Source organism: Oncorhynchus gorbuscha, linkage group LG11, assembly GCF_021184085.1.
Source record: "Oncorhynchus gorbuscha isolate QuinsamMale2020 ecotype Even-year linkage group LG11, OgorEven_v1.0, whole genome shotgun sequence".
NCBI lineage: Eukaryota > Metazoa > Chordata > Actinopteri > Salmoniformes > Salmonidae > Oncorhynchus > Oncorhynchus gorbuscha.
The window spans coordinates 38,433,229-38,456,605 of NC_060183.1; the positions used below are offsets into that span (position 1 = coordinate 38,433,229).

Here is a 23,377-nt window from a genome sequence, read left to right on the forward strand (position 1 = left end):
CTGATGGGCGATTTCCACACCAGCATAAGCTATTCTCACGTTGAAACTTCATTGGGAGGAAGGATGTTGTATCACATATCATTTTATATTGTTCTAAGCAATATGTAAAAACATTTTTTTTGTTAAAAGAAATATCAAAAAGGGTACTTTGAGCTATTAATAATAATATATTTAATCTTAAATAAATGAATGGAAGTTATATTTCACAATCTAAACATAGTCCTTATTTTAAAGCATGCTATGAGGAGTATAACGACACCAAGATGTCGTCTGTACCATGTAGCATTCACAGATCATTACATTTTTTGCTTACGCTGGCGGGGAATCGCCCATATGGCCTTTTTAGATATAATTTAGATTACATTTATGTAGGCTATTATCTGAAATATACTGTATGGGTCTGATAGTGCTAGCATGTGGGGAATTAGTCACCCTGTATCATGATTATTATCCTCGTTATTATATAAAAATACGTCTGTGTACAGAAGGCTACATTATCTCGAGCTGCCTGCTCATCGGATAAACTAGGCCGACATCCTCTTAAGGAAGTGAGGTCATTTTGGATCTAGAAGTCTTAATTTCAACTCTCTTTCTTTGGATGGGATTTAGAACCACAGGTGGAAAACAGTTCAGTTCTAGAGTCTCAAACATTCCACTCTCGCCTTCTGTCCTCTCAATGATTTTCTAGGCCTATTACAAAAATAAGTAACTTTTCTTGACTAGTGAGTTTTGAGTCAAGTATCTGTCCTTTTTTTGTCTTCTGTTTTTCACAAGTCAGTCTTAGTAAGACATCATTATAATAATGACGCGTGGACTTTTCCAAGTGCCTCTGCCTCCTTTCATCCAACAGTGTAGCTTGCAGTCCAAGAGTCCCTGAATAACTCTGAGAAATTGGTTATTGGTGAGCGGTGTGGAAACCAGTTTGTAAAACATTACCAAGACAGGAGTGGCAGACTAGCCTATTGGTTCACATTCGTAGGGAAAGGTTTTGAGGATAGGAGTGTGACACAGACCGTGAGAGAACAGACTGTAAACAGAGGTACCTTTTCCAGATCTGCTTCTAATAAACTCCTCTGCAGGGCCTTTACAGACTTGACCAGCTTACTGTAGCTCAGTGGAATCAGGGTTTGGAAGGTCGGAGGACAGTAGATGTTTTTTTGCATGTTGACTGGATTATAAGATTTTTTTTATTTTTTAAACTGGACATGCTGACTGTGTGGTAAAGACCTGTTAATCTTTAAACTGGACATCGAGTTGTCGGGACCGGTTATGTGGGATCCGCTAGTCTAACCCTTTGTAGATCAGACATAGCCTAGCAGCCATAGGCCTCGTATAGTCTGCTGAATCACCAGTGTCATAACTGTCGTTTGATCGAAATTAGTGTGAACAGATTTCCTGTCTCTCTCTCTCCTCTCTCTCTCTCTCTAGCCTCTACTTCCCAGATGAAGTTGCTGAGAGCTGGCGATGGGCTTCGTTGGATCATAACTCTGACTAGAGTCCTGTCGCTTTCCTCCTGCTGCTGCTCTGTCTCACTCTGTTCTGTCTTCCTCTCTGACTGTGTCCTCTTGTCTGTTGCTGTCGGTGGCTCGTTAAGTTGTTGAGGAAAGCGCTTGCCTTTAGCCGTGGACAATGTCTGAGTGCATGCATCTCACCCTATGCATTTGCAGGATTGGCGCCTATACGGTAAGGACAACAGCATGTGTCTTTAGCATAATAGCTTTGAGTGCACCTTCCTCCGTCTCCTCTGTCCTGTCTGTTGATACGTTGGTGATAAGTCTCATGTCGGTTGATAAGATTGTGTGATCTTCCAAGACCCCCCCCCCCCCATGAAATGTATATGAACTATTTCCTTCTGCTCCTTCCTTGGAATGTGTGTTGATTGTATACTTGGCCTATTTTGCGCTTGTACTGTAGCTAGAGAGAGCAGCTAGTGCTGTGGGCTGTGGGCAGAGAACCACCTCTGCTCCAAGGCCTCCTCTCACCCTCTAGGCAGGATTCCAGAAGAGAACTCTGATCAGGCATGTCCAGTCGTGCCTTCCTTCAGGAATGCTCTGCTCTGGTCTGTCTGGCACAGAGTGATCAGTTGGAACCCACCTGATCTCTGACATTCCAGCTGTGCTGGGAACAAATCTTTTGATCTCAGAAGTCGGGTGGCAACGCTTCCCCTGCTGCTGGACTGAAGTACATCAGATGTGTGTTAAAGGAGCTAGAGTAATATGAGTGTGGTGGTTTGCTGGGCCTGTCTGTTTATGTTCAGTACGAGGTTGCAGTATGACATGGAATCCAACCAGTGCCAGAGTGTGGAAATGTCTTAGATGTTGTGCTTGGACTGGAGTCAGTTGTTTATCACGTGTGTTTTATCAGATGTTCCTGGGCCAGTTGACCTTTTGAAAGATGATGACCTATCAGCAAGCCATCCGATGGAAAAAATGTTATGACGCTGTTATTACAGTACACTGGCTGCTTCGTTTAACACTTTTCAGCAGTTATGTTTGAGTGGTTTTGAGCGATTTTTCTTTAGGGGTGGGGGGCTCTGCTTAGGGCTCGGCCGTGTGATAATAGGTAGGTTTGGTTGAGTGGCCAGCGCTCGTGGCTGTGGGTGTTAATGTCTGTCATTAGAGCTCACTGGTCTTTAGTGAAAGTGGTAATTGTGTTTTAAAATCGCTTGTATCTGCCTGATCTCTCCCTAAAGGGGGAAATGGGGTAACCGGAACCTTGTTCTAGAAGTTCACAGATATCATCATTATTCAACAGCCTCGGGGAACTGTGCTCAATGAACTGTGAAAAAACAGACATATTAGGCTACTCGAAGACGTGTCCCATGCAGTAGGCAACTAGGCCTATTATTATTATTATTATTATTATTATTATTATTATTATTATTATTATTATTTGACCCTGCTTGTCATCTATGAACACTTGAACATCTTGGCCATGTTCTGTTATGATCTACACCCGGCACAGCCAGAAGAGGACTGGCCACCCCTTATAGCCTGGTTCCCCTCTAGGTTTCTTCCTAGGTTCCGGCCTTTCTAGGGAGTTTTTCCTAGCCACCGTGCTAGCACTTTGTGACATCAGCTGCACATCTCAAGTTTCCTACGATAGGGAATTTGTAAAGGCCTGAAAGCTGTCAGTTCAAGCTTGAATGGTGAGACTTAAGCCTATGGTGATTATGAAATATTCATGTGGTCTCAAATCCCAACCCCTGTTATGTGTTGGTATACAGTTGATGGGTCATAGAGTGGAGTGGAGATAGGTGATGTCTGGACTCTGGAGTGAGGGGGGTGCTGAATATAGGCTACTGGGCTCAACCCAGCTCGCTGCACTTCCTCACTTTGATAAAGCAGGATGTGGCAGGCCGGCCTGTCGGTCGTTCCACCCCACCAAGGGGAATATCCCACAGTTCAGTTATTCAGCTGAGATTGACCCTGCCGTTATGCGGCCAAGGCAACCACCCCTATGGCCTTCTGGGAAATGAGGGCCTTAACAAGCCCAAACAGGAAGCTATCGGAGAAAAACATCCACTGAATGGGCTGTTTGAGTTAGGGGAAACCAAGATTGACGTCTGCTTTGTGCTTCTCACGGGTCTGGAACATTAACCCATAGGCCATGGTGGAGGCAGCCTTGTTTGCCAGATGTGAGACAGGGTGGCTGCGGGAAGAGACTTTGGTGGAGGAGGTAGACTGACCAGTCAGTTACCCAACGTACTGACTGGCCATTCTACACTTAATCAAATGTTTTTCCAACCCCTCTCGTGAACAGATTCTGATTTACTCAGCTGATGATTTACAGATTTAGCTCATGATTTACCCTCTCAACAGCTTTTTCTGTTTTGCTCAGAATTTGAGTTACGATCATGCACTGTGTGTACAAAACAGTAAGGACACATGCTCTTTCCATGACAGACTGACCAGGTGAACGCTATGATCTCTTATTGATGCCACTTGTTAAATACACTTCAATCAGTGTAGATTAAGGGGAGGAGGCAGGCTAAGAAGGATTTTTAAGCTTTGAGACAATTGAGACATGGATTATGTATGTGTACCATTCAGAGGGTGAATGGACAAGACATCATGTTGAAGTGCCTTTGAACGGGGCATAGTAGTAGGTGCCAGGTACACCGGTTTGTGTCAAGAACTGCAACGCTGCGGCGTTTCTTCACACTCGACAGTTTCCCGTTTTGTATCGAGAATGGTCCACCACCCAAAGGACATCTAGACAACTTGGCACTTAGGACGGTGTCCTTAATGTTTTGTACACTCAGTGTAGATTAGCCAGAGCTCTGAGCCTTAGCAAGACTGTCTGAATGCAGGGCCAGCCAGGGAGGAAAAATGCACTGCTTCCCAAATGGCACCCTATTTGCTCTAGTCAAAAATAGTGCACTATATAGGGAATAGGTTGCCATTTGGGATTCACACTAGCTTTCTCTGCCAAACCGAACGGACGGATGGCATGTGAATGATACTGGGCTATAGACAGCAGGGGACCTCCTCACTGTTTAGCTAAGAAGCAGGAGCTTTGCGGAGTTTGACGCTAGTCGTAACATCCTGAAATATGAATACAGAAACATCCCTCTGTTGCATCATGTAGCACTCTACTTCACCACTGAGTGGAGAGAGAGTACGTACTGGAGAGGGCTAATGTCCTCATGTACACTTCTCCAGGTCTATTGGATGATATGGCATCTATACTGTACAGATTTCCTGATTTCCTTGGGGTAGGGTATCTCAAAGACATATAATCTCTTTCAGACATGTCGTGTCTTTCAGACATGCGTCTATAGATCAGCATAGATGATATGTCCATTCACAGCGGACAGGGATTTCAAGACCAAATATAGTTTGAAGTGATTTAAGCATCTCTGCTATGTGTTTGTGTGCTGTTAATGTGTATTTCTGTAGCCGTTTGAATGCTTTCAATTCCAATTATGCACTTCCTCAGTTCAGTTGAGTCCCAGTCTTTATGACCTCCAATTCAAAGTCCCTTTCCTGTTTCCTGTTGTTCCCTGGGTCCGATTCTCTGGCCTTGGCCTGGCACTGCCCACGGTTACCATGGTGACCAGAGTAGGGAAAACTCACTTCACGCTGCGGGCTACTTCCTGTTGTGATTCTGTACCTGTGGTTTTGCATTAGGTCTAGCCTCGTGGTCCAGCCCGTTTGTGCTTTAGTGGCCAGCCAACGTTCGTTCATTGCAGTCTATGGTTCATTGTCATGCCAAACAACAACAATCATCATGATGTATCATAAATAGCTGTATGTTACTGCAAAGAGCCAGGCTAGTTTTGCATTAGCGAAGTTCTTCCCCCATGTGCAATACAGGATGTTTGTTCAGTCTGAATAATTTAGTGTGTTTGTAACCAGGGTTCCATCCAACCTTTTTATGCAAGTGAATTACATGTCGGATAAATAAATAAAATGTCACGGCAGGTGATGGAAACAGCTAATTTTGTCGGTAAGCTTTCCAAATGTCTTTCTTATTTTATTTGAAATATGCTAGACAAGGTCTGATTTTTTTATTTTTTTGTCTCTGCAATATTAATTATGCGAGAAATGGCAGTGGAAACGACATGTCGGTGGACCTCCCACTTACGCCTCAGGAAAGCATGCAGTTTATTAGGCTACAGATGAAATAGATTATGATGCAAGTGCTAGGGGGTGAGCTTGATTCTCCTTTCCAATAAATATTGAGGGTCTTATTCTGGTGGCGTGATGATCAATGCCTGGCTGCCGTTTGGCAAGTCAAAAAGAAAGTCTTGCTATTTTGGCCATGATAATCATGTAGGCTATACCCGCGCTGTATCTGCGAGTTGTTGGGTAGAGTGCAGGTGTCAATACCACAGTGGGCACATTCGCTATATAACGTGACAAAACCATCAGTGGAGTTGAAAATACGACGATAAACTCATTTAACTTGTAGTTTTTATTCGGTAAATGGAATTTGAACGCAAAAGTTATTTTTTTATGTGCACTATGTCATCACGCACAGCCTTTTTATTCTCAACAAGTCCATCTTTTGAATATTCACATGAAAATCTGTCGCCAATTGGATGGAAACCTAGCTATTGATGACGAGGCAAACCTGAAACTGCCAGATCTTTGAACTTTTACACTGTCTCTCTGATTTAGGATCCTAAGCATTTCCGTGTAAAAAGCCCCATGAGCACTAAGATGTGAAGTTCATAGGAGCATGTCAAATGATGTCTTGAATGAAAGGTAAGAGTCTATTTTTGAGAAATTAAGGCATACAGTGCTTTCAGAAAGTATTCACACCTCTTGACTTGTTTTTACAAAATGGGTGAAAATGTATAAAATAAAATAAAAAATAAAAGATCTTCACAAAATACTCTGTCAAACATTTGAACTTAATTAGATAAGTATTCATCCCCCCTGAGTTAATACATGTTACAATCACCTTTTGGCAGTGATTACAGCTGAGTCTTTCTGGGTAGGTGTCTAAGAGCTTTCCACACCTGTAACATTTTCCCATTTATTATTTTCAAAGTTCTTCAAGTTCCGTCAAATTGGTTGTCCATCATTCCTTGACAACCATTTTCAGGTGTTGCCATAGGTATTTAAACAGATTAAGTCAAAACTGTAACTCGGCCACTCAGGAACATTCACTGTCTTCTTGGTAAGTGACTCCAGTGTAGATTTGGCCCTATGTTTTAGGTTATTGTCCTGCTGAAAGGTGAGTTCATCTCCCAGTGGCTGGTGGAAAGCAGATTGAACCATGTTTTACTCTGGGATTTTGCCCGTGCTTCGCTCCATTCCGTTTATTTTTTATCCTGGAAAAACTCCCTAGTCCTTAACAATTACAAGCATACCCATAACATGGTGCTGTCAATTAGGTTAGTATTGTGGAGTAGCTACAATGTTTTTGATCTGTCCTCAGTTTTCTCCTATCGTAGACATTAAACACTGTAACTGTTTTATAGTCAACATTGGCCTCACAGTGAATTCCCTGAGCGGTTTCCTTCCTCTCCGGCAACTGAGTTAGTCTGCTTTTTAAAATGTTTTACCCATACGGTACACCCAGTTAAACATCTGTCTCCTTGTTCTGTCTGTGGCTATACAAGTACGGTTGCAACACACATTGCTCTTGTGTTATCAATAGACATTGTTTGACATGACAATGTTGAATATTGATTATTGGTTTTGTATAGCTCTGCAGCTAATGAGTGTATGCATTCACAGGGGAAAGCTACAGAAGCCTGTCCTACCTGTTCTGTGCTGTTTTTTTAAAATTACATTCTTATTTAACTAGGTTTGTAATAGCTATCATTCAAGTAATTGTCCTTGAAACCGGTTTATTTGTATTTTTATAGTTGGACTTAAAAGACTGTCAAAATACCAGCAAATCAGCTACAAGTGATTTAATTGAGTAAATCTGTTCCAAAGTATTCCCACGCATAATAAAGAGATGTTATCATACACAAATGTAAGCAAGGCTTGAAATGATTGTGTTTTAGTCAAATAGTATAACTGTTTGAGCTTCTTGCAGGCCAATTTGCAGTCTACAAATGATTTGTAATTATGTTCCAGACCATCTAAAACTTAGGGGGGGTGGGGTGAGAGGGATTACTTAACCTATCCTAGGTATTCCTTAAAGAGGTGGGGTTTCAGGTGTCTCCGGAAGGAGTCAATCACCACCTTCCGGAGACACCTGAAACCCCACCTCTTTAAGGAATACCTAGGATAGGTTAAGTAATCCCTCTCACCCCACCCCCCCTAAGTTTTAGATGCACTATTGTTAAGTGACTGTCCCACTGGATGTCATAAGGTGAATGCACCAATTTGTAAGTCGCTCTGGATAAGAGCGTCTGCTAAATGACTTAAATGTAAATGTAAAAATGTAATCTGCTCAAGAAAAAGTCAGCCCTGTTTTGCTCAGTGCCTATAGAAAGTCTACACCCTTTTGAACTTTTTTCACAATCATATATTTGTTCCAACAGATCTACACAACTACTTCACATTTTTTTTTTGAAGTGAAAGAAAGTTATTGAACGTATTTGGTTGGAAGCGCCTTTGGCAGCCATTAAAGCTGTGAATCATGTTGATTAAAACTCTTATCAACTTTGCACAACTCACTTCTATCATCATGAAGTGCTTTCCGAGGCTAGTCAAAGACCACATCACCTCCTCCCTCACAGACATACTCAACCCGCTCCAATTCGTCTACCGCTCGACAAATCCACGGACAACGCAGTCGCCATTGCACTGTACACTGCTCTTACCCACCTTGACAAGGAATGCATATATGAGGATGCTGTTCATTGACTACAGCATGGCCTTCAATACCATAGTGCCCTTTTAAACTCACAACAAAGCTCACAGCGTGGGTTTAATTTCACAAGCCCTGAATTCATTAGATTATTATTGACTGTTTGAAATGCAGTGTATTGTACCTTTAACCTCTACGGGATCGGTGTTGCCCCCCGCGGGACGGTTGAGCTAATGTAGGCTAATGTGATTAGCATGAGGTTGTAATTAACAAGAACATTTCCCAGGACATAGACATATCTGATATGGGCTGAAAGCTTACATTCTTGTTAATCTAACTGCACTGTCCAATTTACAGTAGCTATTACAGTGAAAGAATACCATGATATTGTTTGAAGAGCGCGCACAATTATGAACTTGTATGTATTAATAAACCAATTTGTCACATTTGGGCAGTCTTGATACAACATTTTGAACAGATATGCAATGGTTCATTGGATAAGTCTAAAACTTTGCACATACACTGCTGTCATCTAGTGGCCAAAATATAAATTGTGCCTGGGCTGGAATAATACATTATGGACTTCTCTTGCATCTCAAAGATTGGATCTAATGTGTTATATTCTCCTACATTAATTTCACATTTCCATAAACTTCAAAGTGCTTCCTTTCAACTGGTATCAAGAATATGCATATCCTTTCTTCAGGTCCTGAGCTACAGGCAGTTCGATTTGGGTATGTCATTTGTAGGCGGGAAAAAAGTGTCCGATCCTTAGGGGATTTTTGTTGTTGTTGAGATATATATATCGTTTATTGTCCATGCGCTTTTGAAAAAATTGAGATATGAGTTTTAGGCTATATCGCCCAGCGACTGAACTTCTCCCTATGCAACTGGGTCCTGAACTTCCTGACTGGCTGTCTTCAGGTGGTGAAGGTAGGCAACATTACCTACTCCACAATGATCCTCAACATGGGGGGCCCCACAAGGGTGCATCCTAGGGCTGTTACGTTGTCAGTATTACCGCCACACCGGTGGTCACGAGTCATGATGTCAGTCAAATTCCACGTAACCGCTTAGTCACAAAATTAGGCTCCTTCAAGCTCTGATGCCGCTGATGATCATTAGTAGCCTACCAAACTTGCTAACTGCCTGGTAATCAGCACTATATTGTCCCTCTAATCACTCTGACTTTCCTTGCTTTGTCTAACAACTTCCTTGCTTTGTCTAACAACAAATAAGTTGTGTGGGTCAGAGTGCAGTATTTCTTTAGTTTAATAGAAAAACTTTGTTGTTGCCTATCAACTTGACTCGGAGGGAGAACTTCTTCATGTCTCGACAAATTCCCATGATTTGTGAATCTGTTTTCGAACCGAACAGCTAGCGCAAAGATTTCTAATGCTTCCCCTGTCTGGACGACCTGGAATGATAAAGAGTCGATTTCTAATGCTCACTAGCTTTGTCGTCCTCCTCAGAATCACGTTCATTTCGCTAAATAGCTCAACTGGCTAGTTTGCCTGTCTGTAAAGGGGAATGGTGAGCTGTATGCCTCTGATTGGATAGAGCAAATTTAGGAATAAAAAGTTTGGAGTGACAACATGGCTAGATAACGTCAGCTAACAGCTCTCTGTGTCATCATTGAGCAGCCCAAACGGAGCTGTTGCTATGTATACTCAGACGCAGAGGGCAAAACGAAGAGTGACTACACTTGACTATTACTTAACACAACTACTGACCGCAATTACTGACCACAACTACTAACCACACAACTCTTCACTTAAACCACTGACCTCAACTATTGACCACAACTACACAAATATTGACCACACAATTACTGACCACAACTACTGATGACAAACACAACTATTGTCCAAAAATACTGGCCACAACCACATAATTACTGACCACACAACTACTTTAAATCACACATTAAATCACACATTAAATCATTATAACTACTGACCACACGCCTAGTGACCACACAACCACTGACCTAACCTTCTGACCACAACCAAACTACTGACTACAAATGACAACTACTAACCACAACCACTGACCACTACTACTGATAAACTAAAGACCACTGCTGACTAGGGATGGGCATATGAAATGATTTCACTATTCTAGTAATATAATTATTAGTATAACTTTTTGTTTTACTTCTTCCACTACCACAAAACGTATTTTAAAGAGCTTTAGCAAGCCCCACAACTTTACTTGTAAAATTACCATCTAGTTCAGAGTAGATATTTAAGAGTTTTTGGAAAACTGAGGGAGCTTTTATCGTTATTCTGTTACCAAACTTTACATCTGCACTGTTCTTTGAATAAATATGTGTTTTTTTGTGTGTTTTAAAAAAAACTTTCAGTCTTAATTCTTAAAAGTAGTCCTTGTTCATAGAATTGTATGATTTGTTTAACTTGCAATCAATGGTTTTTGTTTGGCGTACTTTTATAGTGAAAAATGAGTCCGCCTCATTCTGTTACCGGAATTGCCCTCCTTGATCATCTTCTTTACCTATTATCTTTACTATCAACACAAAGCAAACACAAATCTTTACATGCTAAGATGAAGCATTACAGTTATTGTATTTATCTGACAAAGGTGTTTTCCACATTCAGAGAATGTGACCCACAGCTGCTTATATTCAGTCAGGTTGATGCTGACTAACATGGTGTCAATATTTTAATAACAGAAGAATAAAGTCCATTCTTCACATTGTTTGTGTTGCCATGGCACTGATTTCTTAAGTTTACAGCAATTTGGGGGCATGGGATAGGATGGGTAGTTTTTAACCCCCGTTTTGAAAAGCCTGCCTTCGAGGGTGGGAACATGAATGTATGGCTCCCTTCAGGCTGTAGTCTTTACAAAGCCAGGGAAAATGAGTCAACCTAGATATCCTGCAATGTCCTGGCAGATAGGAACATCATTGTGAAAAATCCAATTGCTCTATTGAACAAGGACAGCCATATCTACTCGCGTGATCGGCGAAACAACAAAGGCCACAAAAATGTATACAAAACATGACTCCATTCATTTTTAGATCAGACAGCAATCTCAATCAACCAATGACATCATTGGTTGAACTCTCCCGGCACGAAAATTCTAAAATACAGCTATTGTGCATATTAATGTCTGAAACGCCCTCTCATCATTCCTCTCATCGTTCATAATTATGTAGGGAGACTGGAACAACACCCCAGATTGTGTCTAGCTGTGAAGTTTCCCTTTAAAAAATGCAATGTCATTGTTTGAAAAGATTTTATGACCTATTTTGATGTTGATTGTAAAGGGTTGGAGAGTGAGCTCGGCCCAGTCCCTACCTACAGTTGATTGTGCTTCAGTCTATGGAACATACATGATATATTTAAAAAAAAATGTTAAAAAGATTTTAAGCACTAGGCCTATTTTGATGTTAAGTTTTGAAGAGGGCTTTGCCCCTACCTACACTTTACTAAGTTTGTCATGGACCAGGCTTTTCACCCAGCCATAATGCCTTTGACACTCAGAGGGTAGGCGTGCCATGAGTCTGGCAAGTGAGTCTTTCCTGGACCTTGTGTGTCCTCAAGGCAGCATTTTTCTGTCAGTGAGGAGGTAAAAATGCTTCCTTAACAAAGCCTGGTGTCATCCGCTCCGATGACATGGAAGCAATCTCACACGCCTCAATTTCCTTCTTTCTGGGATATTTTCAGAGTCTGCTAAGAATAGGCCAGAGAAATCTCTCCGGTCACAGCAAGCAGCCTCCACAACATCTATTATTACACGATTAAGGCAGTCTTTGTTGTTGTGTAGTACAGTGGACTCAATGCATGTGGTTCATTACCTAGGTAACCACATTGGCTGGATGTCCTTTTCGGTGGTTGACCATTCTTAACACACACAGGAACGTGTTGAGTGTGAAAAACCCAGCAGCGTTGCAGTTCTTGACACACTCAAACCGGTACGCCTGGCACCTACTACCATACACCATTCAAAGGCACTTAAATATTTTGTCTTGCACATTCACCTTCTGAATGGCACACATACACAATCAATGACTCAATTGTCTAATATCTTTCACCTGGATTACCTTGGTCAGTCTGTCATGGGAAAAGCATGTTCCTAATGTTTTGTACACTCAGTTTATGTTTATTTTAGTGTGGGTGTGTCTTGTTGCTCCTGACCACCTCTTATAGCAAGCCTGCAGTAGGGGTCTGCAAGGACTTCCTCAGGTATGACTCATTGGCTATTGATCAGCTGGTTCAACCTGTTGTTCATGCTCCTAAAACCCCCACAACCCACGGGAGCCCAACTACAAACACACTAGTCAAGTTCTGTTTGTTCTTAGACTTGCCTGTCTGTTATAGGACTGCTAGAGCTCTGCCATCTGATCTTGAAATTCCCAGTAATGGAATAACTTGCTGGCACATGCCACCTGGTGTTGGAGTTGAAATAATAAACTACACTGAACTAAAATATAAACACAACATGTAAAATGTTGGTCCCATGTTTCATGAGCTGAAATAAAACATCCCTGAAATGTTCAATACACACAAAAAGCTTATTTGTGCCGGGGACAACAAAAGGATGTGCAGTTTTGTCACAAAACTCAATGCCACAGATGTCTCAAGTTTTGAGGGAGCATGCAGTTTGGCATGTTGACTGCAGGAATGTCCACCAGAGCTGTTGCCAGAAAATTGAATGTTAAATTCTCTACCATAAGCCGCCCCCATCGTTTTAGAGAATTTGGCAGTACGTCCAACCAGCCTCACATTCGCAGACCACATGTAACTACGCCAGCCCATGACCGGCTTATTCACCTGCGGGATGTTCTGAGACCGGCCAACCAGACAGCTCATGAAATTGTGGGTTTGCACAACTGAATAATTTCAGCTGAAACTGTCAGAAACGGTCTCGGGGAAGCCCGTCTGCGTGCTCGCCGTCCTCACCAGGGTCTTAAACCTGACTGCAGTTTGGCATCGTAACCTTCTTCAGTGGGCAAATGCTCACCTTCAATGGCCAATGGCACACTGGAGAAGTGTCCTCTTCACAGCTAAATCCCAGTTTCAACTGTACTGGGTAGATGGCAGACAGCCATCGTGTGAGCGAGCAGTTTTCTGATGTCAACGTTGTGAACAGAGTGCCCCATGGTGGCGGTGTGGTTCTGGTATGGGCGAGCATAAGCTACAGACAAAGAACACAATTGCATTTTATCGATGGGGAATTTGAATGGACAGAGATATCGTGATGAGGTCCTGAGGCCGGCCCATTGTCGTGCCATTCATTCACCGCCATCACCTCATGTTTCAGCATGATAATGCATTGCTCTGCATTGACGTATATGACAGCTCATTCCATTTCCCACCAATATCCAGCAACTTCGCACAGCCATTGAAGAGGAGTGGGACAACATTCCACAGGCCACAATCAACAGCCTGATCAACTTTGATGCGAAGGTGTCTCGCTGCATGAGGCAAATGGTCACACCAGATACTGACTGGTTTTCTGATCCATGCCCCAACTTTTTGTTTGTAAAGATATCTGTGACCAACATGCATATCTGTACTCCCAGTCATGTGAAATTTAAATAAATAATCATACATACATACATACATACATACATACATACATACATACATACATACATACATACATACATACATACATACATACATACATACATACATACATACATACATACATACATACATACATACATGCATACATGCATACAGTTGAAGTCAGAAGTTTACATACACTTAAGTTGGAGTCAATAAAACACGTTTTCAACCACTCCACAAATTTCTTGTTAACAAACTATAATTTTAGCAAGTCAGTTAGGACATCTACTTTGTGCATGACTCAAGTAATTTACAGACAGATTATTTCATTTATAATTCACTGTATCACAATTCCAGTGGGTCAGAAGTTTACATACACGAAGTTGACTGTGCCTTTAAACAGCTTGGAAAATTCCAGAAAGTGATGTCATGGCTTTAGAAGCTTCTGATAGGCTAATTGATGTCATTTGCAGGTGTACCTGTGGATGTATTTCAAGGCCTAGCTTCAAACTCAGTGCCTCTTTGCTTGACATCATGGGAAAATCTAAAGAAATCAGCCAAGACCTCAGGAAAAAAATGGTAAACCTCCACAAGTCTGGTTCTTCCTTGGGAGCAATTTCCAAACGCCTGAAGGTACCATGTTCATCTGTACAAACAATAGTATGCAAGTATAAACACCATGGGACCACACAGCCGTCATACCGCTCAGGAAGGAGACTCGTTCCTTGATGCGAAAAGAGCAAATCAATCCCAGAACAACAGCAAAGGACCTTGTGAAGATACTGGAGGAAACAGGGACAAAAGTATCTCTGTCCACAGTTTAAACTAGTCCTATATCGACATAACATGAAAGTCCACTCAGCAAGGAAGAAGCCACTGCTCCAAAACCACCATTAAAAAAAGCCAGACTATGGTTTACAACTGCACATGGGGACAAAGATCATACTTTTTGGAGAAATGTCCTCTGGTCTGATGAAACAAAAATAGAACTGTTTGGCCATTATGACCATCATTATGTTTGGAGGAAAAAGGAGGAGATTTGCAAGCCAAAGAACACCATCCCAACCGTGAAGCACAGGGGTGGCATCATGTTGTGGGGGTGCTTTGCTGCAGGAGGGACTGGTGCACTTCACAAAATAGATGGCGTCATGAGGCAGGAAATGTGTGGCTATATTGATGCAACATCTCAAGACATCAGTCAAGTTAAAGCTTGGTCGTAAATGCGTCTTCCGTATGGACAGTGACCCAAGCATACTTCCAAAGTTGTGGCAAAATGGCATAAGGACAACAAAGTCAAGGTATTGGAGTGGCCATCACAAAGCCCTGACCTCAATCCTATAGAGAATTTGTGGGCAGAACTGAAAAAGCATGCACGTGAGCAGGGAGGCCTACAAACCTGACTCAGTTACACCAGCTCTGTCAGGAGAAATGGGTCAAAATTCACCCAACTTATTGTGGGAAGCTTGTGGAAGGCTACCCAAAATGTTTGACCCAAGTTAAACAATTTAAATCCAATGCTACCTAATTGAGTGTATATAAACTTCTGACCCACTGGGAATGTGATGAAAGAAATAAAAGCTGAAATAAATCATTCTCTCTACTATTATTTGGACATTTCACATTCTTAAAATAAAGTGGTGATCCTAACTGACCTAAGAAAGGGAATTATTACAAGGAATTGTGAACATTTGTTAAAATGTATTTGGCTAAGGTAATGTAAACTTCTGACATCAACTATATATATATATATATTAGGGCGTAATGAAATTATTTCAATTGACTAATTTCCTTACAGTTCATATAACTCAGTAAAATATTTTAATTTGTTGCATTTACGCTGTCTTCGGAAAGTATTCAGACCCCTTGACTTTTTCCACATTTTGTTACGTTACAGCCTTATTCTAAAATCTATTAAATTGTTTTATTAGAAAAAAAAACTATATACACAATACCCCATAATGACGAAGCAAAAACAGGTTTTTAGAAATGTTTTTAGAAAATACGATTACATTTACATAAGTATTCAGACCCTTTACTCAGTACTTTCTTGTAGCACTGTTGGTGTTCTTGTGTATTTCGGGAGTTTCGTCCATTTTTCTCTGCAGATACTCTTAAGCTCTGTCAGGTTGAATGGGGAGCGTTGCTGCAAAGCTATTTTCTTCAGATCTCTCCAGAGATTTTCGGATCTCATCGGATTCAAGTCTGGGCTCTGGCTGGTCTACTCAAGGACATTCAGAGACTTGTCCCGAAGCCACTCCTGTGTTGTCTTTGCTGTGTGCTTAGGGTCATTATCCTGTTACGCTCTGGAGCAGGTTTTCATCAAGGATCTTTCTGTACTTTACTCTGTTAATCTTTGCCTCAATCCTGACTAGTCTCCCAGTCCCTGCCGCTGAAAAACATCACCACAGCATGATTCTTCCACCACCATGCTTCACCGTAGGGATGATGCCAGGTTTCCTCCAGATCTGACTCTTGGCATTCAGGCCAAAGAGTTCAATCTTGATTTCATCAGACCAGAGAATCTGGTTTCTCATGGTCTGGGAGTCTTTCGGTGCCTTTTGGCAAACTCCATGCGGGCTGTCATGTGCCTTTTTACTGAGGAGTGGCTTCTGTCTGGCCACTCTACCACAAAGGCCTGATTGGTGGAGTGCTGCAGAGATGGTTGTCCTGGAAGGTTCTCCCATCTCCACAGAGGAACTCTAGGGCTCTGTCAGAATGACCATCAGGTTCTTGGTCACCACCCTGACCTAGGCCATTCTCTCCCGATTGCTCAGTTTGGTCGGGCGCCTAGCTCTAGGAAGAGTCTTGGTGGTTCCAAACATCTTCCATTTAAGAATGAAGGAGGCCTTTGTGTTCTTGGGGCCCTACAATGCTGCAGACATGTTTTGGTACCCTTCCCCAGATCTGTGCCTTGACACAATCCTGTCTCAGAGCTCTACGGACAGTTCCGACCTCATGCCTTGGTTTTTGCTCTGACATGCACTGTCAACTGCGGGACCTTATATAGACCGGTGTGTGCCTTTCCGAATCATGTCCAGTCAATTGAATTTACCACAGGCAGACTCCAAGCACGTTGTAGAAACATCTCAAGGATGATCAATGGAAACAGGAAGCACCTGAGCTCAATTTCGACTCTCATAGCAAAGGATCTGAATACTTATGTAAATAAATACCTGTTTTCGCTTTGTCATTATCGGGTGTTGTGTGTAGATTGTTGAGGAAAAACATGAATTTAATCCATGGTATAATAAGGCTGTAGCGTAACCAAAATGTGGGAAAAGTCAAGGGGTCTGAATACTTTCCGAAAGCACTGTACGTTTTTGTTCAGTGTAATTCACAAGCTGAACATTTTATTTGGGGTAGTTGAGGATCATCATTCTTTAGTATTTCTGAAAATGGTATTATTTTCAACCTTTTGATTAGGTATATTTATGTATACTACATGAGCCTGCTATCTCTTTCAGATTTGTCTTTTTTTTCTTTTAGATTATTCTGTTCCAGACTGGTTCTGCCATAACCATATCTCATAATAGTGATGTGAGAGAATGAGCTTTTGGCCTTTCATCAATTAGATTTGCTCACCTCCTTCGCCCTCTCTCCTCCACTCTGACCTCCCTCGCCTCCTGAAAAAGCTCAAAGATAATCGCGGAGAGTTGATGTGAATGGAAACGCACTTGAAATGAAACGGTCGTTCTCCATTAGCCAAATTTTACATTTGCAAGTTCTCATAACGGGGACGACACTCTTCCATAAGCCTCCTAACGAATTGACACACTCCTCAACCACTTATAGGGTACTGGGTTATGGAGGAGAGAGGATGGAGGAGACCAGACACAGAACGGTCTTTTACCCAAAAGAGAATCTCCCATATATTCAGTGTAGGTTGGCGCAGTTCCTATAATCACCACCAGAGCGCAGTCTCGTCCCTTGTAATGGTAGCCAACAGTTACGGAGCATTGATTACACTGTCCCTGTGTTGTTATCAATCATATACTGATGTAGACTTTCAAAATTTCAACCTGACCTACCTTTTAATCCTTTCCTGTATATGTTATGTTATGATACATTTTAAGTTGTTATTTCAGACTCTGGTAGACACGCAGGTCTGTAAGTGGGTATGTACCAGTGATGCACGTGCTTATCTGGTGCAGCATCTGTGCATCATGAAAGGTTGCCTTGTCTTATCTCATAGCGCAAAAAGGAGGTCAGTGGGGCTGCCGTTTTTTTACAGAGCAGAGCATACTTCTGGTTTGGGTTTCTGTGTTTGACCTGCTTTGTCTGCTGAGAAACCCTGCGGAGAGTCCACAGTAAATCTACAGAGTCTGACCCGTGTCATGTACTTTATCAGCACCCAGAGAAAGGTGAGGGACCTGGGATCTGTTTATACTGAACAAACCGGAGACTGGAGGCCGATTTTGCTTGTTGTGTAGGAAGAAACATGACATCACCTCTATCGGGGCCCTTACTGTCCCTGTGTATGCTCTGTGCGCGTGCGTGAGACCGTGGCCAGCGTCCCTGGCTTCTATTTCAATAGGAGGCCCCCTTTCTCTTTGATCTTCCGTGTTGACGGAGTAGCAGTCCCTCAGTCCCTTGACCATGTTGCATACCACATCTTGAGGTTTACTTCACTCACAACATCCTGGGCCCCTACACAAGTATCAGTGTGTCCACTCTTACTATGCACAGGGTGCCTGTAGTGTGCATTCTATAGGCTATATACGACTCAAAGGTTCCTTATATCACAGTGGTTATGTGAGTTCAAAGGACATGTCGTGTGGCTGAGCACATCTCAATTGAAATGAAAGCGGAGAGAGAGAGAGAGAGCGAGAGCGAGAGGACACAATGTTTTTTTCCTCTCCAAATCTTACAGTATCTTTGGCTGGAAACAGATGGCGTTAACAGATGTGATCCTGCCCGGCGTCTCCAGAGTGGCGAGTGGCGTGCTCAGTGACAGAGCAGACGTCAGTAGTGTCACAGAGTCGATCGGTGGGTGACGTGGGTGCAGTGTCCAAACGCCAGAACACAGACTCGCTGTACACTAAGCGCTGCCCATCACACCTCGCACGACTGTCCTCTGACTCTGTGTCCCTTCTCTTCTCCCCCGCTCTCGATCACCTCTTTTCTCTCTCTTTCTCTCTCTCCGTCCCCCTCTCCCTCCTACCTCCAGTGTTTCAGGACACTGTGCTGTAAAGGACAGCCCCCCTCCCAGACCAGAGTATGACCTGGTGTGTATTGGACTCACAGGCTCTGGGAAGACCAGCCTACTGTCAAGACTCTGCAGTGAAGCCACAGACAACATTGGGCCAACCACGGGTGAGGTTCGACTCCACCTGATGAAATCACAGTCCAAATGCTCCTTGTACAGTTCTCTTTACTCTGCATAAAGTTTTTGCAGTAGAGCAGTCAAGTATCCTATGCATTGAATCAATTTAGTGTCAGTAGTTAAGTGGTGAGCTTTCGGGACCTATTCCCTACCTGCAGAAAAGAGCACGATATGAGTATTTTCCAGCACTTATACATGTACTTTCTCTTGCCTCTTTTTAAGCAATGTCTTCCTGTGTGAAGCTTTACATTTAATTCTCCTTTCTAGGTTTCAGCATCAAAGCTGTTCCATTCCAGAATGCCATTCTGAACGTGAAAGAGCTCGGAGGTATTTATTTTCACCTATTTTCCATTATGATGTGAACCCAATTTTCCCATTGTCAGGGTACTCATCAAGTTGTGTAGTTCAGTGGGCAAAACATTTTTTTTGTTGCACTTATTGAGTCTTCTTATTGGACAAGTGTCAATGGGACTTCTTCCGTTTCACAAAAAGTTGACTCCCATTCCGTGCCAACTGAACATGACCCTAGCTGTGCACAGTGCAAGAATATCTGCAAAATCTAAACATATAGGAAACCCTAAAGGTCCTAAAACAATGTTAAGGAACTTTTCCTTTTCTAGCTAAATGTTAGAATCCCCTAAGATAGTAAATGTTATTGAGGCCTCGAATGACACACATCCTCTGTGAAGATGAGTCATAGTTATCTCTCAACTGATGATCTTTGCATCAGAAAGCAACGTGTCAGACAAACAACACGCAAATGAAGTAGCTAACACATCCCCTCAAATGTCACTCGCCCGTTGGGTGTGCAACTGTGTCAGAGAGGCAGTAATGCGTAAGTCCTTTCTGTGATGTGGGTGGGGGCGCTGTATGACATCATTGGTGTGGACAGGGACTCTCCCTTATTTCCAGACAGGGATCACCTAGCTGCTGTTCTCTGAAACTGGGTCCCAAATGGCACCCTATTCCTTATTTAGGGCACTACTTTTGACCAGGACCCATAGGGCTCTGGTAGACCATATAGGGGGATAGGGTGCCATTTTGGGATGCACCCTGAAGTTGGGAACATTCAGCCTCTCATCCTACAGTTAGAAGCTGGAGACACACACCCCAAAATGTTGACAAGGTGCAGAGTAACAGTCCGTAAACCTGGGGGGAAAACAACAATGATCGCCGCACCCTCTAATCAGTTTAATGTATCAGGCTTTACTCCCTTATTCTTTAGGGAACAAACCAACGTTTCGAAGAAAGCATTTGTGTGCTGAAATGTTAAGGACACGCCATAACGAACGCCGGGCCTTGCGCAATAGATCACCTGCTGGGCGTCGACGAATGGTGGTAATTCAACATGTAGAATTGTCGGTAAATGAACAGAAAATAATGGCCGATGATGTTGTTAGATAGAATGGCCACCCGGCACCCGCTGCTTTTAGCCATTTTGTCGGCACTGTCTATTTTGTCATTTAGTCCATCACTAAAGAATGAATCATTGGGTGTCTGGTGTAGTTCGGGAGACAGTACTGTAATGTTTTTCTAGGTTATCTGTGGGGTGTTTGGAGGTCAACAGGTCAAACAGTACTGGTAATGTTTCTGTTTGGGTTTCACTCTCTCTATCTCCATGACTGTAGTCTTGTCTGTCTGCTACGGGTTTTAGTGTTGTTGGTTCGTCTGCCCCCTGGCTGGGATGTTTTTGGTTTGTCTATGTGTGTCTCTGTGTGTGTCTCTGTGTATGTGTGTGTGTGTGTGTGTGTGTGTGTGTGTGTCTCTGTGTGTGTGTGTGTGTGTGTGTTTATGAGAGATGAGATGGGAGTTCAAAGCCAGTTTCCCATCAATGGGACGGTGACACCATACTGTGTGTGTGTGTGTGTGATTCCTCTGTCCATCTGTCTGCCTGTCTGTCTGTAGCTAGGTTTCCATCCAATTGGCAACAGATTTTCATGGGATAGGTTCTTAAAAAAAATCAGTATACAAAATATCTGCACATTTTCCCACAAGGTATGTTTCCATCAAAATGACTTGTTGAGAATAAAATTAATTCTGTGCGTGACGATTTAGTGTATATAAAAGCACGTTTGCACTTAGTTTCAGTGCTCGTTTGCAATTTCAACGTGTTATAGTTGGCGGCACTTTTTGTCCTGCGCCAGGTTTGGTCATTTACCTGTCTTATATGAGCTCGCTTGCGCCTAGGTTATTCAAAGATCACGTTTGGGAGCAAGAAAACATTGAGAGGACATCTACTTTAAAAAAAAACCCATCTATGTAGGCTACTGTATGTTATTTTAGCCAGCTCTTATTGTTATTTTGGATGTGTGTTAAAAACCCCTCCGTGTACAGTAGGCCATATGCCCATCACGAAATCGGCGATGCGATAATCCTGTGACGTTCCTAAATGTAACATATCAGCTGGTGACTCCAAGTTTACTTCGACGTGATGCTATTAGGTCAATATTTACACCCAAATACATGTTTTTTTATTTATGCCGTATAATCTATTTCGCTGACTTCGTTGTTGTTGATGTTGCCCACCTTGTCGAGGATATGTTTTGTCGTTGACCTTTTAACATGCGCCATCTCTCCTCCCATCTTTCCCCACGATGCTTTGGAGAAGAAGTGACAAGGGGGGAGGGCCTTCCCACTGGGCAACACACTGGTTGACTCAATGATGTTTCCACATCGTTTCAACTCAATTAAAAACGAAAACGAACGTGGAATTAGATGTTGAATTGACGTCTGTGCCCAGTGGGTTGGACCTTCGGCAATAAGGTTGAGAACAAGGTGAGGAACTAGAATGTGAGGAATCGTTGAAAGATGGAATTGAGTTCGAGCCCGTCTACCTGGTCGGTTGGCAGATCGCCCCGGGAAGATGCTCTGAATGCCCTGATGCTCCGGTTTAGAGTAGACCAGTGTGTAGCAGTCAGTCAGTTAGTGTGTAGCCCAGGCATCTGAAACCACTTATTTCACACTCTTTATTTTCCTCAGAAACCAAGCATGATGTAATGCCATTTTGTGGAAAGTGTGGTTTCTGTTACTGTCACACGTGATTGTAACACAATATGTTTTCTGGTAAACTGGCTTGTGGTCATGTTTTTGTTACACTAAAGCTACATCTAAGTAGAGAGTGAGATAAACACAATAGGCAATAACCTACATTGTTACAGGAATGACTGGAGAATTGTTGTTATAATAGTCTGTAAAACATCACACAGCAGGATGACGTTTGAACATTGGTTTCGATATTCAACCCCAGATTCATGTTGTAAATTCCTCTAAAGCCTCGGAGCACAACCACCGAAGTCTCTTTTGGTTTTTGTAGCTAGAACCAGGAGGAGGCAGAATTGAACAGGCCGGGCCACAATAGTGATGGATAGCCTAGCTCTTATGCTTGGCAGATTTTTTTAGCATCTGTTCTTGAGCAATACATTAGTCCTTGATATAATATGGCCTGGTTGAGACTTAACTTCCTTCCTTCCTCCCCTCTAACCCGCATCCCCCTCACACAATTATTGGAGGTGTTTTGAAACTTAATAGTCAATCTGTAAGCTGTTTCAGCTCATAATACTACTGCCACGCAATATTACTTAATTTTAGAGCAGGCATATTGGTCAAGTGTTTGGGGGTAGAGTTGTTCATGGATTCCCACAGGGTCGTAGTAGGCTAATCGCCTGTAAACACTTGTAACGAGGGGCGGCGTTTCACCGTAAACTAGCCTGGGTCGTGTTCATTAGGGCCCTTTTTGTACGAAATGTTTCAATGTGGTTTGCAATGGAAAACGAAAACAAGCCCAGGTAGTCCCTCCCTGTTTCAGAAATGTTTCCTCCATTTGATGCCCCAATGACTGCCACCGAGATGAGGAACCTATTTGACTAGCGATGATGGTGGGCGTGGTCAAATTGCAGTCAGGTCCACTTTTACTATAGCCCCAAAGATGGAAGAGTTAAACCATGGCTTCCTCCTCCTCTTCCTCTTTAGATTTCAGAAAAAAATAAGTGGTTGTTTTTCCAGCCACACTCAGGGAGAGTAATTTAACTGACACAACTGACCCTTTTCCTATTGGTTTCTGGTTCTATTCCACCACTCTGTCACTCATGCTAACCAAAGCCATGCCCTGCCTTGTGAGCCTTGGTGGCCACATTTTTGTACCCCCAAATTGCTGTGCAGAAAAGGAACCATATGTTCATTGTAAAAGAAGAAGGTTCATTTGAACTGTGCTGTAGAGTGGCCAGCATAGGAAACTGCTTTAATGTGCACTCTGAGTTGTTTCTGCTTTAAAGAGAATCTTGGGATGCCTCCCAACTGG

At 42.6% G+C, this 23,377-nt stretch overlaps 1 protein-coding gene across 1 annotated transcript in view; it reads left to right on the top strand.

Moving 5' to 3' along the window:
* The first annotated feature begins 6,138 nt into the window (after positions 1 to 6,138).
* Positions 6,139 to 23,377, top strand: part of arl15b (ADP-ribosylation factor-like 15b) — a 49,809-nt gene continuing 32,570 nt past the window's right edge. Inside the window, exons 1-3 of the mRNA XM_046369547.1 lie at positions 6,139 to 6,212; positions 18,925 to 19,070; positions 19,348 to 19,407. Coding sequence (XP_046225503.1) covers positions 6,187 to 6,212; positions 18,925 to 19,070; positions 19,348 to 19,407 — 232 coding nt within the window. The 5' untranslated portion in view covers positions 6,139 to 6,186. The remainder of the gene's footprint in view (positions 6,213 to 18,924; positions 19,071 to 19,347; positions 19,408 to 23,377) is intronic.